This window comes from Bicyclus anynana, chromosome 12 (genome assembly GCF_947172395.1).
Source record: "Bicyclus anynana chromosome 12, ilBicAnyn1.1, whole genome shotgun sequence".
Taxonomy (NCBI): domain Eukaryota; kingdom Metazoa; phylum Arthropoda; class Insecta; order Lepidoptera; family Nymphalidae; genus Bicyclus; species Bicyclus anynana.
Window position 1 is genome coordinate 2,089,725 of NC_069094.1, and position 21,292 is coordinate 2,111,016.

At 36.2% G+C, this 21,292-nt stretch overlaps 1 protein-coding gene across 1 annotated transcript in view; it reads right to left on the reverse strand.

The window, feature by feature from the left end:
- Window positions 1-19,633, reverse strand: part of LOC112046255 (alkylglycerol monooxygenase) — a 33,416-nt gene extending 13,783 nt beyond the window's left edge. Inside the window, exons 1-2 of the mRNA XM_024082848.2 lie at window positions 19,294-19,633; window positions 6,281-6,457 (exon numbers count right to left, since the gene is read on the reverse strand). Coding sequence (XP_023938616.2) covers window positions 6,281-6,439 — 159 coding nt within the window. The 5' untranslated portion in view covers window positions 6,440-6,457; window positions 19,294-19,633. The remainder of the gene's footprint in view (window positions 1-6,280; window positions 6,458-19,293) is intronic.
- Window positions 19,634-21,292: the final 1,659 nt, after the last annotated feature.

Consider the following 21,292-nt stretch of genomic DNA (forward strand, 5'->3'; position numbering starts at 1 on the left):
CTTCGAGTTGGTTCTTAGCTATAATGTAGATTTGTTCAAGCGTTTGAGTTCCCTACTTGATAAAAAGGTCTCCTTTACAGACCCGATGATGATGAAGACTGGTGGTGTACATCGGTGGTTTACCAACGAACATTGAGCTGATGCATAAGTTGACATACCCTCAGAAACTTACAGTAAAGCTTCATCATCATCATATCAGCCGATGGACGTCCATAGGACATAGGCCTTTTGTAGGGACTTTTAAACATCACGATACTGAGCCGCCCGCATTTAGTGAATCCCTGCGACTCGCTTGATGTCGTCAGTCCACCTGGTGGGGGTCTACCAACACTGCGGGGTCGCCATTCAAGCACCTTGGGACCCTAACGTCCATCGGTTCTTCGAACTATGTGCCCCGCCCATTGCCACTTCAGCTTTGTGACTCATTGAGCTATGTCGGTAAAGCTTGTTGGGGCTCATTAGGATCATCAGTAGGCTTAATATGTTTTTTTTTCTACAAGTTAGCCCTGGACTACAATCTCACCTGATGGTATGTGATGATGCAATCTAAGATGGAAGCGGGCTAACTTGTTAGGAGTAGAATGAAATCCACACTCCTTTCGGTTTCTACATGATATCGTGCCGTCGCTAAATCGCTTTGCGGTACGTCTTTGTCGGTAACTAGCCACGGCCAAAGCCTCGCAGACCTGGACCAATTAAGAAAACCTCAATCGGCCCAGCCGGGGATCGAACCCAGGGACTCCGTCATGTGAATCCACCGCGCACTACTGCGTCACGGAGGCCGTCAAAAAATGTGCACCACGAAACTTGTGAAAACAATTCGACCAATCGGATCGGAAACATCCCTGTCTCTTTCGTCCTAAAGCAGCGAAAGAGAGATAGATGTGTCGGGCTCGGCGCTATTGGTCGATTTGTCTTCAACTGATAACGTCATGTGTCATTGACAGACATAGTCTACAGAATTATTAAGTAATTAGATAGATAAAATCGAGGACTTACTTTTTACATTAGTCTTTGTCTAGGGCACTAAAATTTTCAATATTCAACAGACTTCAAAAAAGGAGGAGGTTCTCAATTCGATGCGTATGTTTTATTTGTTTGAAAGTTTGTATGAAATTTATATTTTTGTTTGAAAGAATATACTTACGTCTAGATTGGTCCCATTTCATTTTCAGGAAAACCGGTTTAGTAATTTTGTATTGATATCAAAATAACAGAAATACGTCTTTGAACGTGGTTCCATTTTTATGTAAAAAAATATTATATATATTATATATCGTAGCAAGTAAATCACTTTATACAAAGTAATCTATACGACTACTGCCTAGCTACATTGAACTACATTCGCAATGCAGATCGGCTCGATGGGGTCAATGACATCCAAGGCGCGACAGGTACGAGTAAGTCCATAAATGGCTGAGTTGTGAAATGCATTCGCAATTTCTGAGATAAGTTTTTCATTTATAAGACTAACTGTAATGTTGCGTAGTCTATTAGTTTTACATGTTAACTTGCTTGTAATTTCGTCAAAGACTGCAACGTTTTGGTACTACCTAACTATGCAATTAGTTTTCATTTTTATTGTCAGTTACGCTTGGATGATCGATATTGTCTCCTTGTACCAATTTAGTTTTGACGGCCTCCGTGGCGCAGTGGTATGCGCGGTGGATTTACAAAACGGAGGTCCTGGGTTCGATGCCCGGCTGGGCAGATTGAGATTTTCTTAATTTGTCTAGGTCTGGCTGGTGGGAGGCTTCGGCCGTGGCTAGTAGCCCTACCAGCAAAAACGTACCGCCAAGCGATTTAGCGTTCCGGTACGATGCAGTGTAGAAACCGAAAGGGGTGTGGATTTTCATCCTCCTCCTAACAAGTTAGCCCGCTTCCATCGTAGACTGCATCGTCACTTACCATTAAGTGAGATTGTAGTCAAGGGCTAACTTGTTTGTTTGTTTCTTAAAGTAGTAGTTAGAGTAGTAATTAGCTCATTTGATTTTATTTTAAGAAAGGTTAAGATAAATAAAACCAAAAGTAAAGCTTTAGGCTCGTTTTCTGATCTGTGATTATAACCCATATTTGCCTCAGTGTTGACAACCTCCTCTCGGAATGAGAGGCGCTAGGTTAATATAGTCTATCACGCTTGCCCAATGTGGATTGGCAGACTTTACACACGTAGAGAATTAAGAAAATTCTCAGGTATGCAGGTTTCCTCGCGATGTTTTTCCTTCATTGTTTGAGACGTGATATTTAAATGCACATAGCTAATTGAAAGATTGGAGACGTATGCCCTGCTGGCCTATTTCCTATTTGGGTTTTTATTATCAACCCATCAAAATAAAAAACAAATCAATTGACAAAATGTCATCCAGTACAATACAGATTACAAATGTCTTCCGGTACTTACGGTGTATATCATTTAATAGGTAGATGACACTTTGTTGTCCACTTTAATAAGTTGATAATAAAGACCAAAATAGTGAATAAGGCCACAGATCTGATTCGAATCTACGCCTTCCGTCCGAATCGAAGGCAGAAGTTATATCCATTGGGCTATTAAAACTCTTGAATAGTGTATTAAGTATTCTGTGGTATATGGTATTATTTAACGTTGCGGTTTGTTTACCTTTTGAACTTTTTAATTATAAACTTGTTTTTTAAATTTTGTTAATTATAAACTTGTTTTTAGTTTTTAAATATTAGTATTAATATATTTAAATTAAGATCCTTGATCTTGTTAGCGATATATACAAATTTATTGTACATTTATTATAATTAATTTAAATCGCCTAAATATAATTTTGATGAATTTATACATATGTATATTTTGATTTGGTACGGTCAATGAGGTACAACTTTGTATTAATTTATTTTTTTAAAAATGACTTAATAGATAATTATAATAAAAAATTTGGGATAGTAAATACTATATAGTATTTAATAAAACGTATTATCCTTTTATTAACAATTTAAATATGTGCAGTCTCAAAAACTACAGATCCTATTTATTAGATGGGGTTTAAAATTATTTGAATGAATATATTATTATTGATTGTCTTACTCGTAAATTAATTTCCTTTGTTAATAGTTTTAACAAAATCTAAATAATCTGCTTATTTAGTAAATTCTGCATAGTTACTGAATAAGCAGATTCTTATTCTTGTTCTAATTACTATTTTACGATTTAGCAAAACATAAATTTAACACGATGTACAAAATTGGCAAAATCAGTAATATTTTTCGGTGCGTAATCACGCACTTTAGTACCTACGTGACATTATAAAACCCTTAACATAAATGTAGAATGAGAGCCTGCAATGCTAGACAAACTTTATTTTATGTTTGACTGAAAGATTGTAAGCACATGCTCGTGCTATAGGTAAATGCGGTTCCCAACAAGGAGTTTCAACTGTGGTGGCTTTGGAAGGAAGTATTTTTAAACACGCTTATATTATCTTAACTATGTATGTAAGAAAATCTTGGAATCTTAATTTGACCTACTTCCCGGTCTCCGATTATAATGAAATTTTGCACACGCTCTGAGTTCTGATGATGCCAGTCCGCCATTACAAGATGGCGGACTGGCTGTTTGAAATCCACCCCCCATGATGTGGATATCAAATGACAGTGTTTGCTGTCAGGAATACGAAAAAAATAGTCACGTGACTCAAACCCAACATGGCGGACGTCCAATCTATTTGAATTTGAATTTGATGGGCTATTTGAAATGCATCCCTATGATATGGGTATAAAATGAAAGGTTTTGCAGTCAGGAATACATATTTCAAATGGAGAAAAGATTCTCCATTTGTAATTTTTAGTGAGTGCATGCGGGGAAGTGATGAGCATCAGTCGTGGGTTGTCATTCATCGCTACACGCCCCCCCGCGAAACATCGGGAGTGTTACGAACGAAGTTGCCAAGTTATAACCTATGGTAGGAGCATATACTGACAAACATTTATTACTACAAAGAATGAAGTATGTCTGGGTATCGCAGGCTTTTACTCCATAATCGATTACGTTCCCGTCTTCTTGTCTTACAGCCAGTACTAAAGATCTCATCACAAATGTATTACACGACGTTTTCGCTTAATAATTTGAATTGAAACGCTTCGTACGAACGCTGTGTATTTGATTTCCGTGTTCCGTGACCAAAAATACATTGCCGGATATTTGACTTTTACCGTTCAAGTACATAATGATATAAAAGCACCTATCCAGGCCGGAAATAAAGCATATCTATAAAGGACGAAAAATGTTGAAACTAATTATCCCTCGGTAATTTTGAAACTATACTATTATTTATTATTTCATGATGTAAAATACGAATTTGATACGTAACGAATAAAACTTTCAGCTTCTGTTTTCCCTGCCACATTCCATATCATCATCATCAAACCATTTTCGGCTCACTGCTGAGCTCGAGTCTTCTCTCAGAACGAGAGGGGTTAGGCCAACAGTCAGCGCCGGACCGAGGTAAATTTTAGAATGGAGCGAGATCCAATTATGGCGCCTTTCCTGTTTGCTCCTAACATTATATACTAGGGACGTTTGAAAAGTTCGTAGCAGGAGGAGGTTTCTCTCCTCAAAATCGAGTATCTTAATCTTAATAATAAACTTAATCACTGCAATGAAGAACTTGAAGAAGAAAGGTTTAGCAAAAAAAATCATTTATGAAGTCATGTTAAAAACTGAAGGTGAATTAGGGCCTTCGTATATATCGTGAACTTTATTCGGCCTTTGGCCGGTGTAGAATAAAGGCCGCGCGTTTTTTTGCGCTTGGGTAAAATGCCCCAGTCAAAAGCCCTATTTCAAACCCCTGGCCGAAGGCTGGTGCAAAATAAAGTTCGCGGCCGAAGGCCGCGCGTTTTTTTCGCTTGGGTAAAATGCCCAGCCATAGTCACAGACGGAAGCCCTATTACAAATCCCCGGCCGAAGCCCGGTGTAGAATAAAGTTCGCGGCCGAAGGCCGCGCGTTTTTTGCGCTTGGGTAAAATGTCCAGCCATAGCCACAGTCGAAAGCCCTATTACAAACCCCCGGCCGAAGGCCGGTGCACAATAAAATTCGATCGCGTTTCTTGCGCTTGGGTAAAATGCCCAGCCATAGTCACAGTCGGAAGCCCTATTACAAACCCCCGGCCGAAGGCCGGTCCGATCTTAATGAAACAATCATAGCAGAAATTCATCAGTATAATTTAGAATTCTTACCTTACCACCATATTCATATGATCTAGTCTCGTCTCCATCAGACTTTTATCTATTTCCGAAGCTAGAAAAAGCACTTATCGAGTTCAAAATTTTTATGAAAGTGGTCTATGCATTTTCTAAGAGTTTAAAGAAAAAAAATAGCTGGTATAGAAATGTTTCCAGGCCAACAAAATAAGTGTATTGAGCTCTAAATAAAGTTGAAAAATAAATTAACTAAAAAATTATAGCTTTGTAGTTTCCTGGTTTACTTAGGCTACGAACTTATGGAACGCGAAGATTTTGACCATACTCAGACCAATTGAAAATCAGGCACAATACCGTCTCTCGATCACGTAGTGCCCGGGTGCAATCATCACCCTAGCGCCCCCTAGTATCTATAGAACCCGCACAGCGAATGGCGCTTGGGCGCCCCTGAGATCGCGGCAACCGGGTGTAACGCACCCCATGCACTACAGGTAAAGACTCTAGCTCACGTAGCGCCCGGGTGCAATCATCACCCTAGCGCCTTCTATTACCTGTATATACCCGGGTTAAAATCAACGCACTCCCTGCACCATAGGTAAAGAAAGACGCCTCTATTAGAAGTAAATTCGCGCACGTCACGTTCATCTCTTCGCTTTGAATTTCTAGTCTATAGTGATCTGTGCTTTGAATATAGACGATCGAAAAGATATATAAATTTCTTTTCGATCTTGCCTTTACCATTTCGGCGCCCCCTAGGATTTGGCGCCTGGAGCGACCGCTCCGTTCGCCGTATGGACGGTCCGGCCCTGCCAACAGTCCACCACGCTGGCATGCATGAAAATTCTCTGGTATGCAGGTTTCCTCACGATGTTTTTCCTTCACCTTTTGAGAAGCGTGATATTTAATTTCTTAAATTGCACACAACTGAAAAGTTGTAGGTACATTTTCCATATGGGTATCTTCAATTTAAGAGTGAAAAGCAAATTCTAGCAAATTCTAGGCAAGCGCATCCCTAATCGCGTCATAGGCGTGACTGCAGCCAATCGCAAAACAAAAAATAAAATACAAAAAACACAGAGCTTCAAAGATTAAAAAAAAATTATAAGTTCTTACCTGTCTAAAGAAGTTGGGTACATCCTCAACTTTTTCATACAACTGTTCTTTAGGCGAATGCAGATAGAACATTCTTCCCAAAGCCTTCACATGGTTGGCTAGCGCTTCCGAGAGACCGCTGTCCGAGGTAGCGTTGGCGAAAGACATTTCCGCCGCCATTTTCTTTTATAACTTTACCTGGAAAGATACAGAATTTGGTTAAAAATAACGTTTTCAACTTAATTTATTACGACTGATTTTAAGAGTTCCTTTCCAATATATTGTTGACTACCGGACGCCCTTTGTCCACGTGAATTTTGATGTAAACTTTCATCTTCAGCACCATCATCATTATCAACCTATATTCAGCTTCCTGCTGAGCTCGAATCTCCTCTCGGAATGAGAGGGATTAGGCCAATAGTCCCCCACGCTGGTCTAATGCGTTTGAATGGTAGACTTCACACACGCAGAGAATTAAGAAAATTCTCCGGTATGAAAGTTTCGTCACGATGTTTTCCCTTCACCGTTTGAGACACGTGATATTTAATTTCTTAAAATGCACTCAACTGAAAAGTTGGAGGTGCATGCCCCGGACCGGATTCGAGCAATCGGAGACAGATGTCATATCCACTGGGCTATCACTGCTCTGAAACTTCAGCGCCTTAGAGATCATCAATGTTCAAAGTAACCCAGTGATTGAGATAAAGAAACAAAGCTTTGATGTACAAAACTTTCGGCATCAATCTCTTCTGAGTATTTCCTCGCCGTTACTCAGCAACTGACTACCTTTTCTGAATATAAAATGCAGAACAAATCGTCTCAAAGAGATCGAGACTTTAACCGTGAAAGGAGTGGAAATTGGAAAAGTTTCAAAAAAGTCCCGAAGCAAAAATCTCGACTCTCGCAACAAATAATAATAGGTAGCACTGAGATTGTATTTTCATAGTTGCTTTTAGACTAAAGCCAAGAACACACCTGACGCGGTAAAGCGTTTCATGCGGTCAAAGTAATATTGTTATTGTGTACTATGATATTAAGTCCAAAATTCTACATCACTTATGCTCTAGTCACCATTCAGACATTAGAAAATTTTTATGTTAATTAATTTTAGACTTTATTTCAACGTTATCAAAGTCAACATTTACTTAGACAGTTACAAACATCTTGTGAGTTCTAGCCATATATACGAGTAGGCCTTTACTTCACCTTAGAAGATTTTCAATAACCTATCTTTCTGTAATATAATTCGTCTAACGTTGTATAGTATAGAACATATATGATAGTAAATAACTTGAAACGTTTGATCCCGTTGCAAAATTCGTCGAACATAAGTTATGAAACTGTCAAAATGAAATATGGACGAGCTTTTACATTTTTAGTAACGGTGAGTTTCCATTATGTGTTTTGGAGGAACCGTGATTCTTCAAAACCCGTCCAATCATCATTCCTAACCGATGTAGACTCGTTTCATCATTATTGTCTTTATGTCCACTGCTGGACGTATGACCTCCTGTAATGACTAACGAACATGCCAGTCTTGTTCAGGTTTACATACATACAGCGTTTTCTGTTGTCGCCTAGCCCTGGGACCACAACATCCATTGGTTTTTCGAACTCAAGGCCCATTACGTATGCAACCATGTATGATATATCATATAAAATCAGGGGATCCTGTTATGTCAAGAACTTTCCCGGAAAAAAGTTCTGGATTTATTTTATTTGTTTCATATTTAAGATTTTACTGGAAGGTGTTTTGTTTTTTTTTTACTTTCTGATAACGCGAATAAAGAAATATGCGTATCTGCGAGTTTATTTCAGGATTAAAAATGGACAAAGAGTGTGTGAACTTTCATTTTCAGAAAGCAGCCGAATCCATGACTGGTGGTGAATAATCCACACGGTCCGACAATCTAGCGGGTAATGGAAACACGCCTTAACACGCTCTCAGATTAGAAATTGAAATTCTTTCATGATATCTTTTAGCTAAAAACTTTTTCATTTTAACTTGGACTGGACGCTGTTCCTTATTTATTATGAAATGTTAATTACAATAAGAAAGATTTACTCGCTTTTGCTGAGTATGCGTGAAATTTGTGTCAAGACATTTTATACAAGTCAGTTTATTGGAAAACTAACTAACTCTAAAGTAATTTATAATTTTAAACCGTGCCAAGTTTCATTTGAATTCATTTAGTAGTTTCAGCGTGATACCTGAAAAACAAAAAAAAACACGGACGGATGTATAGAATTGGACCTGATGCTACAGTTTTATTATAAGTATATATATTACTTATTTATTATTAAATAAGTATATTTATATATTCATCAGCATCATCATTAACAACTGATGGACGTCCACTGGTGGACATAGGCCTCTTGCATGGACTTCCAAACAAAACGGTCTCGAACCGCCAGCATCCAGCTGCTTCTTGCAACCCACTTGTTGTCCTCGGTTTACCTAGTGGGTAGTTATTTATATATTATTTAACTTATATTTAACTTAGTCAGGTTAGATAAGTAGTATGGAGGCCAAATATAATTTAATATATATTTTTTGATACTATCGTTTATATCACATGACCGATATACGAGTAGGTAGAGTATGCACTATTCTTAATTAAACTAATTCTGAATTAAAACATTTTTTTTTATTAATAATATTTATTTTTATTTATCTATTCACATTTTTGTATTAGTTGCGATATTGCTCAACGTTAATTGATGCCAATATATGCGATAAAAGTGACAGCCGATAAAAAATTATCACTGTATTGGCCTTGTGAATTACCTGTCAATTACTTGTACATTAATTGGTCAATGACCAGTCGGCCTTAGTGAAGAGAAAAATATATATTTTGTTATTTACCTTGTTTTTAATTAATTTTATTATTTTTTAATTTTACTACCATCTCATCTAATAAGGGTGTTTTGCGCATTTATGTATTTATTTTGCCCGTAAAAACATATAAATTATAAAATCTCCTGACCGTCAATAATTTATTTATAAAGTAAAACGAAGATAGGGTAGAAAGAGTTACATTTTGTGTCAAAAATTCCTCTTAAGACATTTTGTGTCAAACTTTCTATTTTTTTACATACCTATATTGTTTAAAGTAATAAAGATCACAAACACAAATAAACTGGAAAACAATTTGAATAAGAGGTACGGATCATATAATTATATTTTTTTGACTATCTTTGTTGTAAGTTCATAGTTATTTAAACTAATAAATATCATGAAGCTGAAAAGTTTGTTTGTTTGAACGCGCTAATCTCAGAAATTACTGGTCCGATTTGAAAAATTCTTTTAGTGTTAGATAGCCGATTTATCGAAAAAGGCTATATTTTATTACCATGTTCTTACGGGAACAGGAACAACGAAGGCAAAACCGCACAGCGTCTACTACTTTTTATATAAATATCGACCTCAGCTCCAAAGGTCCGTGAAGTGAGAACTTTGCCGACATTTTCAATTAGGCGCCGCAAAAACCTTCGCCGACTTGTTAACTTCGCCGCAACAACTGAAGCTTACCAAGATTTATGATGTAAAATTTCATGAATAGAAATAAAATTATTATAATTTAATACACTTTTCTTTCACCATATACTTTGACCACATACTTTGGCCCAATATTTAGGGTAGGAAGTAGATGGACTTTGCTTAGCACATAACTTAAACAAGCTCATGACTAAGAACCACCAGTACCATTACTGCTACTGGAAACATTACATAAAACTAGTGCAAATTAACTTGACACCTGACTCTAATGGGTTTGTTTATGGTACTGAGTGCAAAAAAGCTTCGTGTGTCCGACCGAACTTCTGGTTTAAACGGCTCGAGTCAAACATCACTGTGCTGGCACCGTCTTCAAAGTGATCAGATGGTAGCACATACGATGTTATTTTTCGCTCTTTAGTTGATTTTTGTGATTTTCAAGTCGATTGAATTTTTTTGTTAAAAAGATTTTGATTTTTTAACAGTTTTTAGTGTGTGCGCCACAGTACGGGCTATTACGTTATTTTCAATTTAACAAAAAACTACTATACCGATTTTCATGAAAATTAAATGGGACCAATCTGGAAATATACTCTTTCAAACAAAAAAAAAATCAAAATTGGTTAAGAAATTACAAAGTTATGAGGTAATAAACATTAAAAAAAATCATACGCATCGACTTGAGAACCTCCTCGTTTTTTTTGAAGTCGGTCAATAACAATTTGTTTGGTATAAAAGTAGAGTCTAATATGTAAGTAAGTTTATATTTGAGAGTATAATAAAATAGCCAGGATCCTGTAAAAAAGGTAATCATGTATTCTTCGTCAATACAAATGTGAACGTGGTACTAATTTCCTTATGGTCGTAATTTATTGCTACGTGTATGTATGCATGTGGTTTCGATGTAAATTGAAACTTGTTATAAATACTTTGTTTAATGCAGTAAGCATAGATTTACGAGTCATAATTTTTTTTTATGGCTTGAAGATATTGAGGTCACAAGGTGCTGGAATGGTGACCCCGCACCGGAAAGCGCAGTGTTGGTCGACTCCCCACTAGATGGATCGAGGACATCAAGCCGGTTGCAAGGAGCTGCTGGATGATGACGGCTCGAGACCATGTTTGGTCTATACAAGAGGCATGTCCAGCTAATGTCCAGCTGTGGACTCCATCGGCTGATAATGATGATGATTAAGTAACCCATTAATAGAAGGAAGCTTTAAGCTATATGCGCGATAGTAAAGGTGCAGGTACTTTACTTTGTTTATATTTATTTTGATAAATTTGATAAAAAACCGAAGTATCAGAAAGGAAGAATGTTCTTAATTCGGCAAGTGTTTTTAGTAAATTGCTTTCTTCGAGATTACTCGGCATGTTTTAGAGGTTAAAAATTATGTATGAGTAAATTTTAAACGTCCAGATTTTTCAGAAGTCATGCATGCCATGCAAGTAAATATAATAACATTATTAGTTATAATTGTCTAATATTTTATGTTAATTATACTTTAACTACTTACTTGAGCTTGACGCAATAGCTGAAAGGTGGCGTAGTTATTGCGAAAATCTGTACAATGATTCCAGTGATCCAGAAACAACACATCACACTAACTGTAACAACTTGGAGTTAGAACCATCAATCCTCCGATCAGAGATCATTGCTGCGTTAAACAAGCTTAAGATGAAAAAAGCTCCTGGGTCAGACAACATTACAGCTGAGGCATTGAAAGCTCTAGGGGAAACCGGTATCGATATGCTGCATATGATTTGCGACTTAATTTGGCAAAAAGGTGAAAGGCCAAATGATTGGGCTATGTCAGTCGTAGTTCCTCTGCACAAAAAAGGCTCGACACGGAAATGTGATCACTATCGTACTTTGTCACTAATCTCCCATGCCAGCAAAGTACTATTGTATATTATTAACAACCGCATTCGTCATTACCTAGATTGGCAAATTCCTCAGGAACAAGCTGGTTTCGTCAAAGGCAAAGGCACCCGAGAACAAATTTTAAATGTGCGACAGCTAATCGAGAAAGCATACGAATTCAATACGCCAATGATTATGTGCTTTGTTGATTATAGCAAAGCTTTCGATTGCGTTAACTGGAGTTGTTTGTGGGGAGTGCTTGCAGACCTGGGAGTGCCACAACATCTAGTAACACTGCTCATAAACCTGTACAGCAGTAGCACAGGAATTGTAAGAATAGATGAGGTTACATCCAACACTTTCAAGTTCTGCAAAGGTGTTAGGCAGGGTTGTGTGCTTTCTCCTATTCTGTTCAATATATATGGAGAGTATATAATGAGACGAACTCTCGAAGACTGGGATGGTGGCATCAGCATTGGTGGAGCAAAGTTAACCAATTTACGCTACGCTGATGACACAACTCTCTTAGCAGCATCGGAGGGAGAGATGACATCTTTATTGAACAGAATGGCACGTGTAAGCGAAGAAATGGGTCTCTCCATAAACAAATCGAAAACAAAATTAATGGTTGTTGATCGCGCCAATAAATTACAACTCACTGGCTCTTTGAATCTTGAAATAGTTCAAAATTTCATATATCTGGATTCCAATATAACAAACACAGGATCATGTGAGATGGAAATTCGCAGAAGAATTGGGATGGCCAAAAGTGCCATGTCTCAACTGCATAAAATTTGGAAAGACAGGAACATCTCCTTAAACACAAAAATGCGTCTTGTCCGGACTCTAATCTTTCCAATATTCACATATGCAGCTGAGACATGGACTATCAAATCAGCTGATCGGCATCGCATAGATGCCTTTGAGATGTGGTGCTGGCGAAGAATGCTCCGTATTCCGTGGACAGTGCATAGGACCAATGTATCGGTGTTGAAACAACTCAACATCTCGAAAAGACTTTCCACCGCCTGTCTTCAGAGGATCCTTGAGTACTTCGGTCACATTGCCAGGAGAGAAGGAGATAACCTAGAGAAACTTGTTATCACTGGCAAAGTGGAAGGAAAGAGACCTCGGGGACGTAGCCCGATGCGTTGGTCAGATCAAATCCGCACCACTCTCGATACAAAAGTACACGATGCTCTACAAGTCGCGAAAAGCCGAGCCGCATGGCGTGACATCGTGCGGAAAAAAGTTATGAATGTGTGATAGGGGTCACGACCCTCAGTAATGAGGAACACGACGCGGAGAGAGAGAGTATAATATGCATGATATACCTACATAATATACTCAATAATAATAATTACATGTCTATAGATAGGTAGACGGCGAAGCGTAGGGTATGAAATGGTATTATAAGCGCCAGTACACACCACGTTTTTTAAACGCGCCGTCTATGACCGTCTGTAGCTACATAAACGCATTGCTACCGCGCGTGTGTATTACTTGTAATACAAACAACAAAAAACTGCTCTACATGATAAAACTCCTGCGACGCGTGTATCTAAAACGCACGTCAACGGCGCGTTTAAGAAACATGGTGTGCACAGGCCCTAAGAAAGACGTGAGCAAGGATGTATCAGCACCCTTATATATCTGGCATAAACTATACGCATAAGAGGCCGAAAGTTCCTGGTTTAGCTTATAAGTTATTTAAGCAATTGTATATGGCACCCCGTCCACTAGCCAGTGGCTAGGGGGCACACGAACGAACGAGAAAAAAACGAGCACAAGAAAATTTAGCCAATTTTAAATTCCGCGCGTTTTTTTACTATTTTTTTTGTAGTTCGCTTATGGATGCATAGGCCCATAGGGGAAGATTGATTACATTGAAATTCCTTAATCCGGTTTTTTAATATAAATATATAAATTGTTATGTACCTACTCTAAGTTAGAATGTCTGAGTTTTTCGAAAAAACTGATCCGTTTTGAATAGAATTTTAGTTTTATAAGTAGGTACCTACTCGTTGCTGCAATGCAATTTTTAGGAAAGGTTTTAGTATAGTTGTAGTTTATAAACGGGTTGTTTGTCTTTAAAAAATACAATTTATTAACTGAGGATAGCCCTGCGGATTCGCTCGAGTACTTCCCCTTTCCATGGGAATAAGGGGATAAAATTTAGCCTATATTACTCAGCAAAGATGTAGTTTTCTATTAGTAAAAGAATTTTCGAAATCAGTTCAGCAGATATAGAGATTACCCCCTACAACCTTACGAACTTGCTTATTTATTACCATATTAATATAATAATTAAGTAGCTAATTAATTTTATCTTGATTTATAGTCTGTCACAAGTCTGTCATAAGAATAATCTAGACTTCTTTTAATAAGAATAATTTGTTCTATGCAAGATAAACATTTTGACATGATTTAATGACCATGATTAACATAACCGTGTTAAAGTGGAAAATTAAATGTTATTAATAGAAATAATTTGAAAATAACAAAATTATCACAGACCACTGTATCTATTAGACTGGTTATTCAAAATAATACATTATAATATTATGTAAATGTATACATACATTATGTAGTAGATGTCGTAAATATCAGTGACCTCCAGTGTAGGAGAAGTTCATTGTCCTGTCATGCCGGTATTGTATTGTAGTTTTAACCGACTTCCAAAAAGAAAAAGGTTCTATATAGACTTCCAAAAATGAGGTTCTATTTATTTACGAGTAGGATGTATATATATATCCAGAAACTCGCACATTTGCTTATGAAAGAATTAGTGAAAAGCGCAAATTGGTGAAGTCGAACTGATAATGAAGAATTTAGATAGTCAATAGACTAAAGTTAGTCCTGTCTTAGACCATCAAGCATGATTACAATCAAGCTACAAAATCGATCTGATAGTGTGAACCCCTATTACATATTATGACAATTGAGGGTAATATACAACTAGAGGACGCCCGCGACTTCGTCCGCCCTTAGACCTCTTTAATCCAGGCCTTACAGTAGTATAGCTGTGAAAATGGAGTAACTTCGCCCGTTTTCCCAACATATCCCTTCACTGCTCTGCTCCTATTAATCGTAGCGTGATGATAAGTATACTATAACCTGTCCAGGAGTATGAAGAATAATTGTACCAAGTTTTGTTAAAATCCGTCGAGTAGTTTTTGTTTCTATAACGAACATACAGACAGATAAACAGACAAAAATTTTACTGATTGCATTTTTGGAATTAGTATCGATCACTAATCACCCCCTGGGAGTTATTTTGGAAATATATTTCATGTACAGAATGGACTTCTCTATAGATTAATTATAAGTATAGAAGATAAAGATAAAAGATTGAAATAATACGATGACAATAGTAAAATTGAATACGATATGTAAATATATATATGATAATGCTATAAATAAGAGTTATTTTCTGCATAAATAAGGAAAATGCAATCTTTACATACACTATAAAAATATATAGCTGTATAATTGTTAAGATCTTCAGATAACTACGGCTACCTAAGACATGCTCAATAATAATTATTATTATAAGTCGTACTTTACTATCTTCTATACACTTGACATTGACTTGACATTGAGTTGACATACATTGTATATCGGTTGATAACTGACAGTGATGAATCGATATCACAGTGGTGACCGGTCACGCACTGCACCTGCAGTCCAATTCACTATCTTTGACGTATGTTAGTTAACATTACGAAATTGAGATTATATGTACCAAACGTCATTCGGTGCCTACTGGTGGATATCATAGAATAGGTAGATGACATTTCTATATTGATTTGATGTTTATTTTAATAGGTTGCTAATAAAGACCAAAATAGTGAATAGCCCTTGATTAGAATTTCACCTGGTGGTAAGTGATGATGCAACCTAAGATGGAAGCGGGCTAACTTGTTAGAAGGAGGAAGAAAATCCACACCCCTTTCGGTTTCTACACGACATCGTACCGGAACGCTAAATCGCTTGGCGGTACGTCTTTGTCGGTAGGGTGGTAACTAGCCACGGCCAAATATAATACAAACACAAACAATTGTTAATAAAATACAAAATATAATACAAACACTATTAAAAAATTTATACTTATTATTCAAGTAAATTCATGCGAGTGATAAATGTGGTATAAATTATTCTGTTCATAAATGATAATTAAAATATTTTAAAAATTGAAAATTACTTTTGATTTATTACATTACATGTCATTCATAAAAAAATATATAACAATTATATTATTTTTCCTTAAGTACCTACCTATATTTTACACCCATTTAAACATTAAATAACGTAAGTAAATATAGGTCCATTAACCAGTAGCTGTATTCAAGTACGCTGTAGAATGTATTTATGATAATAAGAAATAATAATTAATTCTAAATTTTTTTATATACCATTTACATTAACAATAAAATATATAATAAATTCTATAAAAATATTATACAAAATTAAAATAAAAATCCAATTAATATTAACTGTTATTATTAATTGTTTTTGGTACCTCAACAAGTTGAAAATACTTTTGATTTATTAGCATAATTATGAATAATGATTATTATTATTATTATCCTCAAGCTAATGTTACCTTAAATTGTTTTGTTATTTAAAAATATCTTAAAAAAACCGGATCTGAGAAAGTTATTTAAGAAAATAATATTATTTCGCTTTTCATGGATATATGTTATATTTAAATTTGATTTTATATCTATTCTAAAGCAGGCATTCAGGTTTTTCTTTTCAGAGTTTCATGATTCAATGATTTTTACTATACCTAAACGTTTCTTGAAATTATTATTTTCATTTGGATGGATGCATCGATATAAATCGTTAGATGGGCGCATACTAAAGAACGCACAATTTTATGTTATTACCAAAAGACGTGAACGCACATCTTATCTTAGTACGGAACAAGCGCATGCTGTGAGTGGACGTGTACTTAAAAAATATTCCCTTTTTTTCATTTTAATCCCTCAATTCTGCCTTCGTGTTCATTTTGGATGTATAAAAACACAAGCCACACCATGAATAAAGAGAAACGAGTGATGACGTACTCAATGTGCGAAACCAATTCTTCAACGCTTTGAGGCCTATCTAACGATATTGGTTACTCAATCACGCCAGACCGACTTAACGAAATTGAATGAATACAGAGATAGATTAAGAGTGTCTATAGGACTCATGATACTTTTGTGCCGAAAAATTAAAGAGCTACCGTAGGAATACCGTTCCGTCGCGAAGCTGAAGTGGCAACGGGCGGGGCACATAGTTCGAAGAGCCGATGGACATTGGGGTCCCAAGGTGCTGAAATGGCGACCCCACATTAGATAGTGCAGTATTGGCCGGACCACCACCCTCAGCCTCCTCACCCAGGTAGACTGACGACATCAAGCGAGTCGCAGGGATTCGCTGGATGCAGGCGTTCATCAACTGACATGATGATGATGACCGTAGGAATAAATAATATTTATGGAGGGTCTGTCATAATCTGTTATTACTTTGACGGCCTCCGTGGCGCAGTTGTTCGATCCCCGGCTGGGCAGATTGAGATTTTCTTAATTTGTCCAGGTCTGGCTGGTGGGAGGCTTCGGCCGTGGCTAGTTACCACCCTACCAGCAAAGACGTACCGCCAAGCGATCTAGCGTTCCGGTACGATGCCGTGTAGAAACCGAAAGGGGTGTGGATTTTCATCCTCCTCCTAACAAGTTAGCCTGCTTCCATCTTAGACTGCATCATCACTTACCATCAGGTGAGATTGTAGTCAAGGGCTAACTTGTAAAGAATAAAAAAAAACTGCATAAAATCTTCTCAGCAGATTTCCACCTGCATTATCGTAGAGATTGTCAAAGATAAAACTTCAAGTTCAAGTTATCTTTAAACTCTAAAGACACCTTTATCAATCGGCCTTGTGTTTCGACACCCGGCGCCGCGTATTTTTCTACGGCGTCGTTAAATTGTAAACAAATGTTATGTCGTATAAGTATGACAAAATATTTATTCATGACCATGAATACTGCTCAATTTGTTTGCGTGTAATATTTATAGAGAGTTGGTCAAAACTATGTACGATTTCATTTTTTTTTTCAAAAATAAAATTGAAAATTTATCTCCAAATACAAATAAGCCACTTTTTGAATTATATCATATTTTTAATTTTTTTTTATTTATTTATTACTCTACAAAATGCATACTTAAATTTAGCCTAACCATAATGCAACGCAAACCACAGTTGGTTTTACTGTAGTTTGTTACACTGTTTATTATATTATAGTGTTGTTTGCAAAATGAATCCGGAATTGTGGAAATATCACTCTATGGTGTTAAATTGGGGTTAAATTTTGAATACGAAAGTCGTCATTTTTCAAAATTTACTCACGGTAGTTGCAACGATTTTATAATATTAGAGATGTCACCAGGACGTCGAATGCGTCGATACTGAGGCGAAAAAAGCTGGTTAAGTGTCTTAATTTCATTCAGTCGAATAATTTAAACAAATAATACCTAAATATTGTGTACCTACAATGTCGTGTCGTTTGTTCAGGAGGTATAAAAACTAAATATACATACATAAATATATAATGTAAGTAAACATAAAATTGTGCATGTGGAGTCAGAGTACCAAAAATTCAGATATTTTTTTGGGGTGATTTTGTAGGCATGTAACATCCTACTAATATTATAAACGCGAAAATTTGTATGTATGTTTGTATGTTTGTATACATACAAATTTTCGCGTTTATAATATTAGTAGGACTGACTCCACATGCACAATTTTATGTTTACTTAACTGTTTAACGCCGCTACTACTGAAGCGATTTGGCTGAAATTTGGAATGGAAATAGATATTACTCTGGATTAACACATAGGCTACTATTATCCCGGAATAATCTTTGGAACCTGCGGGATTTGTGAAAAACTGAATTTTACGCGGACGAAGTAGCGGGCGTCCGCTAGTTTCGAATAGTCAAGTATAAAGTTCATTGACTATGGTTAATATTTAATGTAATGGAGTAAAAAGGGAATGAAAGATTAAGCTGTCTTCTCGTGGTAGAAGTGGTGGGTTATCATTAGTAATAATATACATAACATTGTTTTCTTTAATGAATCGTGATAGCCCAGTAGATATGACCTCTGCCTCCGACGTGATAGCCCAGTGGATATAACCTCTGCCTCCGATTCCGGAGGGTGTGGTTTCCAATGCGGTCCGGGGCATGCAACTTTTCAGTTGTGTACATTTTAAGAAATTTAATATCACGTGTCTTAAACGGAAAACATCGTGAGGAAACCTGCATACCAGATAATTTTCTTAATTATCTGCGTGTGTGAAGTCTGCCAATCCGCATTGGGCCAGCGTGGTGGACTATTGGCCTAACCGCTCTCATTCTAAGAGGAGACTTTTTTTTCCATTTCTCACAAGCCACAAGAAACAATACTGTCTGCAAAATCTAAATCTATAAGATATTCTCACATGGCTTGAATTAATACATCACCGGCTAAGCACCGCCTTCATACTGATCAGCAGGTAGAACATATTATGATGTTATTTTTCACTTTTTACTTTAGTGGGTACGTTTTTAGGTTTTGAAGTCGGTTGTATTTTTTTTATTAAAATTTTTATTATTTTAATCTATTCAAATAATATAAAAGAAAACTTACAAGCAACAGCAAAACTCAGCAGACTTTCAGTTCAATGTCACAAGAACTCATCACACACGAAGTAAAACACAATGTCTAAATATAATTGTCCCACACGATCTTTAAAATCAATAAAACTATTAAAAATATGTCTATCTAAGGAATGTAGTCCAATGAAATATTATCAAAAGTATTTAATGTCCCACTTTAAAAACGTATTTTATCAAAATGTCAATTTTTAAATTATCAATACAATGTGATCGATGTAAATATCGATTTTATAATATCGAAATAATTTACGATGTTTCTTGCGAACGCGCGCGCACTGTCGGTAGTACGAATTACAATGCCGGCAAGTGGCACTCAGTTAGTCCTATTTGTATAAATAGCTGACACTAATAAGGTAAGCGAATTAACACCACACTTGCCGCGTGCATTACAATGACAATATTTTTGTCAATCGGTACTATCGACCATTGTCAATGTAAAACGTTTATAGAAATGTGTGAAAGTTCACGAATAAGTATGTACGCAATTTGTGAAAAATATAATATAAGTAGAAGATTATATCGAACTAAAAAAAATCATTGCTTTATTATAATTTTTAACACTTTTAGACAACGAGCCAGACCAAATGGACCTTCGTCATTTCATAAAACCTGAATGTTGATCATCACATACTCCAACCATAGATAAGTAAAATTGTGATTTTGGGATGTAATACAGGTCCAAAAACGAAATCGTCCAAGTAAAAAGCCCATTTTATTAATCTTAAAAGTAGTCGATTGATCAACTTGAAGTTTTGAAGTGACAGCTTCTTATTGAAAGGTAAATAATAAATAAAAGGGTAACGCGTTACGGCACCTCTCTGTTTGACTTCCCTGTCTCTCATGCATAAGGCAGCAGGTTTAATTTTAACTTTTGTCGAGCGTACCGAGACACACACATTTCTTTTTTATACAGCGTACCTTTTGTATTTAAGAAGTTCCTGAACGACTGATGAGATTCATATGAACTGTGTAATTACAAAGAAATTTGAATTTATAAAAACTATATTCTACTTTATGGAAAATTCGGGTTGTAAAAATCAAATTAAATTCAATTTGACTCTTTCACAAAATATCTAACAAGAAAAGTGTGTCCGAAGTAGAACGGATTTTTTTGTATTTAGGAGCGTTGTCGTGGATTGTTTATTATTTGATAACTGATTAAATTGATTGATCATCTTACACGTTGTCTTTACGTGATTTTAAATAATAAGACTTCAAGTAGATTGTAATAGCGAATGGGATCTTTTGGCCATGTCATGTTAGTTAAGGGTTATATTTAAATAGTGTTGTAGTAAGAGTCGTGCCTCTATCATTAATATGCGTTGTAAACAACTCAAATAGAAATATAATATAATACTATTACTACGTATTATAAAACGAGATCCATACAAACTGTATGTTAGTCTGAATGGATTTTTTAAAAACTACAACTGATTTTTATAATGTTTACACGAATACAAGGTTTTGATGTGTGTACGTACTTACCTGTATATTTTAAGGTTTTGTGATTTTTTTTTATTTTAAAGGCGAAAGTTTGTGTGTGTGTGTGTGTGTGTGTGTGTGTAAGTAAGTAAGTAAGTTTGTTCCTCGTTTACGCTGCGGTCGTTTTGGCTAATATTTGGAATGGAAATAGATTTTACTCTGGATTAACACATAGGCTATGTGTATATTTTCATCTCGGAAAAAAATCACGTTTCCCGTGGGATTTTTGATAAATAGAATACACGCGAACGGAGTCGCGAGCGACTTGTAGTTAAGAAAATTAGCCGTTTTTTAATATGACCTCCTTACACTGCATCTTTGATTCAGTGGTTAGTCTGTGTGGTTTCAGATCAAGATTCCCTGGGGTTGAGTTATCTCAATACGAAATATTGAGCTTTTCTTTTCTCCAAAAATCACTCCGGTCATTACCATTTACATTAGTGATTGTTAAGAAACCTAAAAGATAAATAGATATCACTCACCCACAA